Source organism: Fukomys damarensis, unplaced genomic scaffold, assembly GCF_012274545.1.
Source record: "Fukomys damarensis isolate Sample0158 unplaced genomic scaffold, DMR_v1.0_HiC HiC_scaffold_4, whole genome shotgun sequence".
Taxonomy (NCBI): domain Eukaryota; kingdom Metazoa; phylum Chordata; class Mammalia; order Rodentia; family Bathyergidae; genus Fukomys; species Fukomys damarensis.
This window is the reverse complement of record NW_022900916.1, coordinates 28,473,924-28,485,909: the sequence shown is the minus strand read 5'-3', so window position 1 is coordinate 28,485,909 and position 11,986 is coordinate 28,473,924. Positions and strand designations below refer to the sequence as shown.

Here is an 11,986-nt window from a genome sequence, read left to right as displayed (position 1 = left end):
GCAGAGCGAGCCGAGCCCGGCGCCGCCCGCTCAACCCCAGATCTACCCCTGGATGCGCAAGCTGCACATAAGTCATGGTAAAGCCAGCCTTTTTCTAAATCCACGCGTCCGCGGGGGCGCGGCTGTCGGTCTCCCCTGTCTCCTTGCCGCCCTTTCTCCCGGTCTCTCCTAGTCTCTTCTTCCAGCCTGGGAGCCTCTCCCTGTCGGTCTCCCTCCCCTGCCTCCATCCTTCTCCGCTTCTCTGCAGCGACCCGCACTCTCATAGAGCGGGGCAAGGGGCCGGTGGCCAGGCAAGTTTAGACTTTTTAAAAGGAAGAAAGGAAAAAAAATCTGTCTCGAACCCCAGCGCCTCGGAAAGCGCTGCCGGGTCAGGCCAGCCGAGCAGGGCGCAGAGAGGTAGAGGGTAAAGGATGGCAGGCAGTAGGGGCCGTGAATCGGGCTTGTCAGGGTGGATAATTTATGGGAAGGGCTACCGGGGAAACAGCGTTACTAATTAGACCCCCGAAAAGGGGCTTGGGGTGAATAATCTAGGCGAAGGCCGGCGGGATTCTGAAGTTTGGGAGAAAGAAGGAGAGGGAAGGAGGGAAAGAGGAAAAAATAAAAAGAAAGGCGCACCAGTCGTAAAGGCTGGAACTGGAGGCGGCTCGTGTGGATGGAACTTTGAGGGAGGGTGACCTGGAGGCCACTCTGGCACTCAGAAAAGGGCCATGCTCCGGTGAGTTTCCGAGAGGTGGGCAGCCTGGGAGGGCTGCGCCCCCTGCTTGGGGCTCCTGGGGCAGGGCCAGAGGGCACAGAAGCGCGAGGGAAAGCCCGCGGTCCTCTGGGATGTGGTTCCAGCCTCAGATGGGCCGATTGTTCCCAGAGTCCAAACCATATTGTTTTCTCTCTAGAAAGGAAGAGGGAAGGAAATTCGGGAGTGGCGGGTAGACTGGGAGGGAAGACTTGTTGAGCCTTTCGCCTGGTTCCCGGCTCAGGACCCTGGCTCATCAGCTGGAGGACTTTGGAAGCCAAAGGCTGAGGAGTTGGTGGCTAAACCGCTGACTTTTCTATTGCAGACAACATAGGCGGCCCGGAAGGCAAAAGGGCCCGGACGGCCTACACACGTTACCAGACCCTGGAGCTGGAGAAAGAGTTCCACTTCAACCGCTACCTGACCCGACGAAGAAGGATTGAAATAGCACATGCTCTTTGCCTCTCCGAGAGACAAATTAAAATCTGGTTCCAAAACCGGAGAATGAAGTGGAAAAAAGATAATAAGCTGAAAAGCATGAGCATGGCGGCGGCAGGAGGGGCCTTCCGCCCCTGAGCATTTGAGCATTTAAAGTACTGAGCAGTATTAGCGAATCCCGCTTAGTGTCAGTACTAAGGTGACTTTCTGAAACTCCCTTGTGTTCCTTCTGTGAAGAAGCCCTGTTCTTGTTGCCCTAATTCATCTTTTAATCATGAGCCTGTTTATTGCCATTATAGCGCCTGTATAAGTAGATCTGCTTTCTGTTCATCTCTTTGTCCTGAATGGCTTTGTCTTGAAAAAAAATAGATGTTTTAACTTATTTATATGAAGCAAGCTGTGTTACTTGAAGTAACTGTAACAAAAAAGAAAAAACACACAGAAAAGTCCCCCTTCAACCTCCTTTAGTGCCAATGTTGTGTGTTGCACTCAAGTTGTTTAACTGTGCATGTGCGTGGAAGTGTTCCTGTCTCAATAGCTCCAAGCTGTTAAAGATATTTTTATTCAAACTACCTATATTCCTTGTGTAATTAATGCTGTTGTAGAGGTGACTTAATGAGACACAACTTAACTTGTTCGACGTGTAGTGACTAGTGACTCTGTGACGAAAACTGTGACTCCAAGCGGTGTGTCCCTGCGTGCCTTTGTAGGACCCTTTGCACGAACTCTGGAAGTGGCTCTTATAAGCGCAGCTTCAGTGATGTATGTTTTTGTGAACAAAGTTACAAATATTGTCTAAGTCTGGCTGTTTAAGCAAACTGTGATCAGCTTTTTTTTGGGGGGGTTGTTTTTAAGGAAAAATACTGACTGGAAACAAAAAATAAACTTTCTATTGTAAGTTCTCTTGGTCTGGTTTGTGCCAAATAGCAAGCGACTCCTTCTGCTTTTTTGTCTGTCTGCCTGTCTGTCTGCCTGTCTGTCTGTCTAGTCTTGGGAATTGGTAAGTCTCAGGCTCACCTGAGCAGCCTGCCTGTGCATGGAGGCCTCAGACCAACAACCTGACCCTCTGCCTCCCTAAATTTGACCCAACAGAAAGTCTGGGGCAGAAATTAGTAAAAGCTATAGGCAGTTCCAAAGTCTATCCACCTTGCCAATCTCTGAGGAGAACAAGTTAACTTGCTGGGTACAAAAAGAGAGTAGAAGAGAGGAAAACAGGAGAAAAAGCCCAGGGCATTGTTCGCCACCTTCGGGGGCCCACACAGATCCTGCCTCTTCCCTAAGGCTATTCTAGGCCTCTACTTGCTGTAGACAGTTCTGTGCCAGGTTGTGGACCCAAACCCTTGCCCCTAACCAAACCCAATGTCCCTTCCCAATTCCTCACCCTGAACCCAGTTGGCTTCTTTTGCTACAATTAATTTGCTACAAATGGAAGGTACTTACCCCATCCTAGCTTGATTGGAAAACTCCTCAGAGCGGCTAAGCGCAACTAGAGATTTGCACATTTACCGACCGCTTACACTGATGCCGTCTTTCCTTTTAAAAGTTATAAAACAGTAAACTTTATAAGCCCCAGTTCCGGCTATATGACATTTGGGTGCCAAATGAATAGGGTTTTGTCTATGAATTAGATCGTAAAATCATCCATAGCACAGACAGATCGGCTCACTGGCTATAAAACGTCACGTGGGGCCATTAAAGTAAGTTTTATGGTTTTGGGGAGTTGACATCCAACATTATATACCACATAACATATAATCTCACTGACGCTGGACTCCATTTGACTCTTTTGCAGGCTACGTGTGCTGCCTGGTCATTCAAATTGTCAATTTTAGGTCCAGAAGTGTCCAAACCACAAGTTCTCAAAACTCTCTGAAAAATGGCTCCCTCTGAGTTAAGGTAAGCTCCCTTTCTGAGCGCTTTCAAGTTTATATGTACTCTGAAAACTTTATTCATTCTCTCTCTCTCTCTCTCTCTCTCTCTCTCTCTCTCTCTCTTTCTCTCTGGGAGGGCACACTGGTCCTCTGCTCAGTTTGCAGCGCCAAGGGCTAATTTTGCGAAAGCAGTAGGTGAGCAGCGCCTGTGGTCGCGTCGCATCCCCAGGCCTAACTTTAATTGCTGCACAACCGCGGATGTTAATGACTTCCGTTGCCTGCCGGCGCGCAAAAAAGATGATTTTGTGTTCGAATGGGTCTGTGTGTGTAGACTTGGCAGGGGCCCTCCTCATTCCGGGCCCGACTGGGTCCCGGCTCTTTGGGGGCTTTGGAGCCCCGAGGTGGGGGCTGGGAGACAGTGGGGCGCCGGCTGCGGGGCGCCGGGGCTGCTCTGGAGAGTTTGAAAGAGAGGCCCGGGCAGGGCCGAGGCGGACTTTGGCGGGATTCCTTACGGGGCTGTGGCAATATGTCTTCGCTGGCCAGGGTCATTTGGCAGGACTGAATTGAGGCGGCCTTCGGGGCCAGGTTTCAGGTCGGTTCTCGAAAGCAGCAGGGTGGCAGAGGCTGGCGAGGCGCAGGCTGCAACTCCAGGCTGGGTCCCTGGGTTTCGAGGCCGAGACAAGGCTGCTAATGCCCATAGAACTCTGGGGACTGCGGGTCCCCATCCGAGGAGAGCAGCACCCCCTATCCCGCACCCAGGCCCAGGTCCTGAACCTTGTTTGCCTGCACATTCTTTTTATTTCGCTGGGACTGTTCTCACTCGCCTGTGAGTCTGAAGCAATAAACTTTATGGCCGGATTTAACTTTAATCTTTGAATCCCCAGGCTAATTGAAAGAGGTTAAAGCACTCTCTTTTCTTACACCCTGCCTTTCTTCTGCCTCTCTTCTTTTCCTCTCCTTCTTTGTAGAATTAAAACATCTATGCATAGGACCCTCAAAAGGCAAGTTAGTCCTCCCCCAGATAGTACTAAAGATTAGAGAAATTTACTTCCACTCAACACACAAATTCTCTCTTCCAAACTGTGCCCTAAAGTTTGGGGGGGAAACCGAGGTGTCTTCAATGCCCATCTTAAAAGTCCCCAGAGTCATTAAGTTGTTTTTCCTGACACATCATAAAGCATAGTTTAGGAAAGAAAGTGGTCATTTGTCAGTAGGAGATTTCCGCCTCTCTTTTGTTAGTTGCTTTTTCTGTTTGATCTCAGGAAATTTACATAATCTATGATTTCCAAAACAATCTCCAAAATTACACCAATGAGTGAAATAAAATTTTCTTGGGTACAATTCTGTCTTGGCCCCAGCTACCCTTCTTCTCTGCTCCCCCCACATTCCTTACACCAAGTGACTGGGAACACTGTGGCACATTCTGGGGTCTTTTGGGGGGATATCCACAAGGGACCTTGCAGATTTCCCCCAATCCTTTTTGAGAAGTTAAGGCAAATCTCAAACTACATTGAGAAACAACAAAGAATGGGATCTGCTTTTTTTCTTGGGGGCTAGGTAGTTTCCTGCAGGTACTCACTAGTATAGATATTTACCAAATGTTTAAAGGAAAATGTTATATAATATAGATTTGGAATTTCTACAAACTTTATTGTGCAAAGGTTATCTACACTCAGAATAAATCCAACAGATGTCCTTAAAGTCAGAAATTCCAAAATCAAAACTTCAAAAGTTTTGTTTTGAAAAGTTAAAACCCTCCCTTAAGTCTTACTTTTCATGAAATAGTGTGGCAAGATGAAGAAGTGAGTTTTGGTATTTCTGCAAGCAGGAGGATGTGTCCATATCTTAGAGGGAACCAGAATGTGTGGGTTCTGTGTTACATGTCTGGGATAGCTCTGGATTTGTTGTTTTGCTGCTCTCTGAGTTTGGGGACCTTTGTTGGAAAACATTGGGTTTGGGCTCCACTTTGGTTACTCATTTGGTGATCTTGCTTAAGTGATTTCTTGGTGAGTGAGATTAGAAGCTAGAAGTGGGAGAGTCCTAGAGATGCTGACAGGTTCCTCTGAGTATCTTGGGTAAAAAAAGTGTCCACACTACCTCAGTGGCTGAGTTGTTGGAATCACATCGAACTGCATAAAACATATAATATCTCCTGAAATTTAAAAAATATGGGCTATAAGTATTGTCAGCTTACTTATTTCTGTCTGTGTTGATCTTCACAAAACTTGAGGAGAATTTAAGAGTGCAGGTCAACCCATGTGGGGTTAAGTGACTTGTAAGAAATACAGTATCCAGTCAGTCCTATGTGAATATTATTGGTTTTTTTTCTTTCTTCCTGTTTTCATAGACACATAAAGAAGTTGCCTGCTTTCTGCTCATTTTGTAGCTAAGTTACTTCTTATGCATCCTTTTGCACTGTTTTTGCAGAGGAACTAACTTTTTAAAAATCACTGCCACTGAAAGCTTTATGAGGACATCCAGCCTCAGCCCGGGGCTGAAGTCTGATTCTGTGCTCCTCCTCATCTTGTAAAAGAAGAAGGCAGCAGAAATATGCAGGGGCTTCTTTGTTTCCACAAGACTAAGAGACAATATTTCCTGGACTGTAAATATAATAGGAAGCTTCTGGTCACACTCACTTAGGGGTTTGTTAGGGTTTCCATGGTCTAATTTCACAACATTATGCCAAGATTCCCTTTTGCTCTTGCACTTTCCTCTGCTGCATTGTTGGCGGCTCTGGGAGAGCAAGACAGAATTTTCTCCCAGAAGCAGTTATGTTCATTTGTTGAGATCTAGAGATCCAAACAATCACATCCCAAAAGATGGCCTGTTAAAGGGGAAAACAATCCTTTTAGCCTGAAAGATGACCTTAGTGTCTTTCCTACTTTGGCTGGGGATCGACCATGGTGTGCCCACCTTGGACAGGGCAGAGTACTGTGTGCTCCATCCCTTTGGTTTCTAAGGGGGACTTCCCTTCTAGCCAATGACAAAACTATAAGCAGGGCTCCCAGGCAAGGTTGAGGGGGTCAGCTTAGACTCCTACCACATATGGAAGTAGATCCACAGTCCAACCCATTCTAAGCCCCAGCACTGGAGAATCAGATAGGTTTGTTTTGTTTAGTTTTTTACAAAGAAATTTGTCCTTCTTCCACCAGATCCCTTCTCCACAAACCAGTCTTTTCAATAATAATATTTGTTATGAAGGTTATTAGGTAATTATTGTGATTTTGTGAAGCAGCCCTTGCTGGAGGTGAAGTCTGTCATCGCCTAACAAATGACGCCCGTGCAGTTCACTGCCGGGTTAAGTAAATGCAGAGAAGATAAATCTGCACACCCTAGGAATCGCCAGCAGAGCACGCTTTAGTACAAGTTCACAGTCAACTTGCCTGCCTGGGCCAGGTCTCCCAACAGTTAGGGCTGCATCTTTATTTTTAAAGAAAAAAAGTCTTCACTTCTCATTGCTGGTTTTCCCTCATCTTTTTTCTTTCATTTTTTGCAAGATTCTTTTGTACTCCAAATTTTCATTGTTAGTGGAGTCATCAGTGATTTCCAGTTAATCTAGTTCCTATGTGCTGACAAAAAAGAAGTAAGAGGCTAATTTAACAGGAAATACAATCAGGAACACATAAAAATATCCAGCTCATGCTCTAATTCCAAAGGCTCTGGCAGAAGCAGGGCATCCTGAGATCCTCAGGGCCTCTTCCCCCTGAATGAAGAAGCTCAGCTTTGTGTATCTTTGTGGTTAGTGCGTTACAACTGCGGGTCAAAAAGTTGAGGGTCAAAAGTTTACATTGTGCAGCACTCTTAGTCATCTGCACAGACAGAGTTTGATGTCAATGTTAGAGCTGCGATCTTGACTATCAGCACAAAAGATAAAATGGCTCAGAGTGACGCGTTGTATCATGGTATGGACTCCAGGTGAACCCTAGTGGTTGAATGACCTCAATTACGGAGGAAAGGATAGAAAATTCCTCTTTTCAAGAGTAATACATGCTGTATTTCACGTTGAATTATTGCTCCCATTCTGAGGGAATAGCAGCAGGTAAATAGGCATAGATTACTGAAACACCAGCACTTTAGATGTTGGAGAACCAGGAGTGGTTTGTGGGTTTGTCACAAAATAAAAATGCTCAAAATTCAGTAGTGGGCCTTAAGAAATAATGTAGCAAGTTCCCAGTGTTCCAGTCTACCCTCAAAGGCAAGAGAACCACACAGCAAACCTCTTTAATTTGAAAAAGAGAATTTGGATTAGCCAGAGTTTTTTCCCCCTTTTAGCACATATAGCAACCCCTAAAATGTGCAAGAATAAGGGCAAATACAGCCACTTTTTGCAAAATGTTTTCTTTGCAATTTTCAAACACAGAAAATGTTTTTTTCTGAAATTGTAACCCACTGAATGCAAGTAATTCATAGAGATGGGAAGAGGAGGGAAGGAAGTGGAAAACCCTCCAGAAAGGAACAGAATTCTTACCACCACCAGCAGTGAGACAATGTTGATTGGCGTGAGGAAAACACTCACATTGTTGAAATTGCAGATTTTTGCTATATTTGTTCAAAAACACAACTGAGTTTAAAATAAATGCTACAACCTACAAGTAAATAACTGTAGAGAATGCAGAAAGGTAGAATCCATAATTGCCAGGCCACTTTGTAAGACCATGATAGACTTCTTTTCTCCAGAAAATACTTCTTAAAAATACATGTGGAGTTGCGGGGGAGGTGGCTGAGCAGAGGGGAAAGTAAGCTGAGGAAGAAGGGTAGGAGAGCAGAAAATAAAGAGAATAGTACATTAGAGAAGAAGACTGGAACCATGAGTCATGTGTGAATTGCAACTGAAGAGCTAAACAATATTTTATGGATCTAGATTAGCTTTAAGTGTTGATACCATTAGAATCTATTTTATGGGGGACACATCTTTCTTTTCTATGTATTGACCTTCAAGTGATCATTGTGGGAAAACAGTGGTGGAAAAAACTATTTTCCTAGGGGTTTCTTCTTAATTTTGGAGGTAATCCAACTACATAGAATATAGACTCTTGAAGAGATGTTTGAGATCATCCCAATGTATTCAGGTTGATTAGGTTTAATAGTGCCTATGTTCAGTGGTGAAGTAAATATTTCCCAAACAGTGCTTTCATGGAAATAATCAGGATGCTTCTGCTGGGCAGTGTGTAAAGTTTTTACTCTGGCCAAGAGCTTAGAGCCAAATGGGGTTTTGCCAGATGGAATAGAAGAAAGGAAATAACTGTGGTAAGTCCTGTTACATTAGTGAACACATTACCACATCTGGGCTAGTGAAAAAAAAAAACACGCGTAAACTCCCTCTCTTACGCAGACAATCCTGTCTCTTGGAGAGAATCTTTTCATGTACTTATTGTTAAAACAGTGTAACACACCTTAGAAATATTTTAGCTTGGATACTCACAGATACTTCCAAGCTAGTCTTCAAAATGAAAGAAAATGATACTGGAAGAAGTTACAGATTTTTTAAGAAATCTCTTTATTCAGGTTTTGATCTTTAGGCCTCTCACGTAATGCTATTCAAAATTTATGTGAAATCCTAAAATGAATTTCAGTTCTTATACCTGGGTTGTGTTCATCATTTTAAAGTGCTACCAGGAAACTACCCCCAAACAATTAATGGGTCAAATGTTTGGTAAAGTGTTATTCCTGTACAACGATGTCTAGGGTAGATGAGGGGAAGGCCCTAAGTGCCACATCAGGCATTTTGAATTTCTGCTATTCTCCAGTTTGCTCCAGAGACGAGACAGATAGAGAACAGACTGAGTGATTCTGGCTCTAAAGAACAAAGGACAAATACAGTCAATACATTCCATAACGTTTACATTTCCTTTGCTTTTGCCCTTGGTTTTTCCTGAGAAGGAATGACCTGGGCAAAGCACCCTGCTCTCTAAAAGACACTGTATAGACCTTTTAGAAGCGCAAAGTCCAAGGCCGAGGTGAACTTCAGGTCAGCGCGTCTAACAAATATGAAAATGTCGGCTGGTGAAGGGCGCGCCTTGTGATTTAACAAAGACTGTCAATGTGTAAGATTAATAAGAAACAAAATGCACACGGTGTCACTGTTCGGTCACTTTGAAACTTGGGACAGGGTTGCATTCAAGAGGGAAGGCTGTTCCAAATATATTCAAAATGATTCAAATCAGATTCAAACCAAGCTGCAAACACTGCCTCCCTGTCGCCCTCCCTCTGTCTTGGACTCCCTTCTCTCTCCTTCTGCATCTGGGATGCGAAGACACGGTGAAAAGTTATTTCTCTTAATGGGATTTTAAGAAAGCTTTTGTTGGGAATGTATGTTATCCCTCCACGTGGAAATGAGCAAATGTGCTCACCAGTTTCCCAAGAAAAGGATAACGCTTTCACCCTGCTTGGGACTCGAGCCAGTTGGTGCGTGAAGATTAGCTTGCTCCCTCTCTGCTCGATTTCAGAGCATCCCATCTTTTCTCAAGCAAGAAGCTTCTGGTAAACTTCAGGTTATTTTTTAATTGAGTATCTTCCTAGTTTTCTTCTTTTGGTGTTTTGGATATGAAAGCAAGAGGTGTTTTTCAAAAGATTATTTGACTCAACAGAATTATGCTATGGCTTGCAAAGGGAGATTGTGGAAGGTTCAGAAAAGGTACCGAGATTGTTTATTATAGCTATAAATCTTGCAGTAAAATGTCAAAATGTCGGTGTGTGAGATAACACTTGGTGGTCCTGGCTCCGTTTGTGTTTATGATAGGAACCACAAAGACAAGTTACAGGCCTTGGGGGAATTCTGTGTAAGCCCATCTTCCTAAAGTAATAGGACCGCATGAAACACAGGCACAGTTAACTCATTTGGGGTAACCATATACAAAATAGGACCTGTGCCTCCTTAAAATTTAAAAATAGAAAGAATTTAACCATAGAAGGTTCTGAGGCTGAACAACATGAATGCTGTGTTTCAGTGTCTGTAAAATTTAAACATACATACTTAAGACCCTGGGACTCAAAGCTGATGATATGAGGAGGGCAAGATTTCCTTGTCATGCTTTTCCTCCCCCTGAACCTTAGACACTATTTTAGAATAGTGACTATGCTAGTTTGCACTGCTTTAATCTAGCCTGAAAAGTAGAGGACCTAGGTGTGTTTATATGTCAGAGACAGATTTCTGATATTGCTATATATTGCATAATTACCCTTTATGTACATATTTTTTTCTTACCAGGGAGAGGTATTGGTTTAAGGCAGCCGTATTACAAGCTAGATCCCTCCCCTCAGTCTAGAAAGGATGTCTAAAGATTATAGGCAGTGTTGATTTCTGTCTGACTCAGATTTCATTAAAAACAAAAAGTTTCCAGAGGGCCTCACATCAATGGACAGCACTCTTCACATATACCCAATGTGGAAAACCTCTTTGTACCACTTCAGGGCAATTCCAGATTCCAGTCAGAAAGCTAACACGATCTCTTTTTTAACCTCTTTTCCTAAATTAGTTTAAAGATTAGTCCCATATAATAGGCTTTATGTGGCTAAGCATTAAATGACTATCCATCAAATGGATATATTCCAGCATTTAGTAATTCATATGAGTAACCGATATAAATGAAGATAGAATTGACATTCGTTTTGAAGTGTCTCCAGGCTTGGGCTATAACTTTCCTTGTCTGCGTTCCAGACCCAGTTGTGAGTAATCTGTTTATACCGCTCTTTGAAAAATCAACTAAGGTGTACCAGCTGAAATTTCCTTGTTATGCATGCCAACATGAAAGTTATTTTTAGAATAGTGGCTATGCTAGTTTTCACTGCTTTAATCTAGCCTGAAAAGTATAGGTCCTAGGTGTGTCTCTAAGTCAAAAAGGAAAGGCACACATTAAGGTATCAATATTTACTTCAAAGATCAACATTAGGTACAATGAATAAGTAATTTATTTGTTAATAATGGCATAATTAGTTTACCCATCAAATTTCAATTACCAAATGGCAGGCAACAGTTCCCTCTCCCTCCTTCCGGAACTATTGATATTGTTAATATGCTAATTTTCAGCAATTCAGAAATTATAGACCGTCCTGTAAATATAACTCTAGCTCCAGATTAATTTTGAGAAAGCAGTGTCCAGAAGAGAAAGCAAAATTCTTAGCTCGAAAAGACCAGTTCACGGTCAGACCCGACAAGGGGTTGTTGGGAAACTATTCTAAAATAGGAAGGTACTGGTTTCAAAGCTCGGTTTTGTGGAGTCGCTGCTTCTATCCATTCTCATCCTTGGGCCACAGTCTCTCACAGTCGCATCTAGTAAAAACAGACATATTTAGTTTTCATGTCCACACCTCCGTCAAATTAGATGCTATTAGGAAGGTCCCAACATTGTTTTAGGAAAAAAAAAAAAAGAGTCGGTCTTAAAAAGAAATAGGGAAAAAATATGGAAAGTGTCCATCTAGTTACATTGGATGGCCCCGCTTTACATCCTCCTTTAGATTTCTCTCAGCTGCCCTCCCATCTCCCCACTCTTTTGAGGATCCTGCCAGGCTTCTCAAAGAAAGGACTATGGAGCAGACCAGAGACCAGACTGCAGTGTGTGGGGAAGGAATCAAAGGGTGAGCAAATGGGTGTGTTGGCCTCATTCGTTTTATTCCAGGGCTAGGATAAAAACCGGGATGCCCCTTGGTCTCGATGCCCTTCCCTCTCCCAGTGGGCCTCGAAACCCTGGATGAGCTGGAGGTCAGCGCTGAACCACAGCCGCCTAGCTTCTCAGAGGGCTTGATCAGAAGTGGGACCCGCAACCGGCCCCAGAGGATCCACGGCCCGCCAAGCCTCGAATTCCCAGCAGGAATTCAAGTCAGTGGGGCTGGAGGACCGAAGCCCCAGCTGACTGCCCCCGCCTCGGACAGGACAGCGACATCCATCACCCACCCGCGCGTTTCCTGATCCGGGTCCGCGCGCGCGGAGCGCCCATTGGTGGGGGCGTTG

General features: G+C 44.1%; 2 protein-coding genes across 2 annotated transcripts in view; both read left to right on the top strand.

The window, feature by feature from the left end:
* The window catches only part of Hoxa5 (homeobox A5), a 3,820-nt gene extending 1,782 nt beyond the window's left edge, over positions 1-2,038 (top strand). The window contains exons 3-4 of the mRNA XM_010628358.3: positions 5-77; positions 1,056-2,038. Of these exons, the coding sequence (XP_010626660.2) occupies positions 5-77; positions 1,056-1,306 (324 nt within the window). The 3' untranslated portion in view covers positions 1,307-2,038. The remainder of the gene's footprint in view (positions 1-4; positions 78-1,055) is intronic.
* Positions 1-11,986, top strand: part of Hoxa3 (homeobox A3) — a 44,349-nt gene that overhangs the window by 9,198 nt on the left and 23,165 nt on the right. Inside the window, exon 2 of the mRNA XM_033757434.1 lies at positions 2,961-3,064. The gene's annotated coding sequence lies outside the window, so the exon portion shown is untranslated. The remainder of the gene's footprint in view (positions 1-2,960; positions 3,065-11,986) is intronic.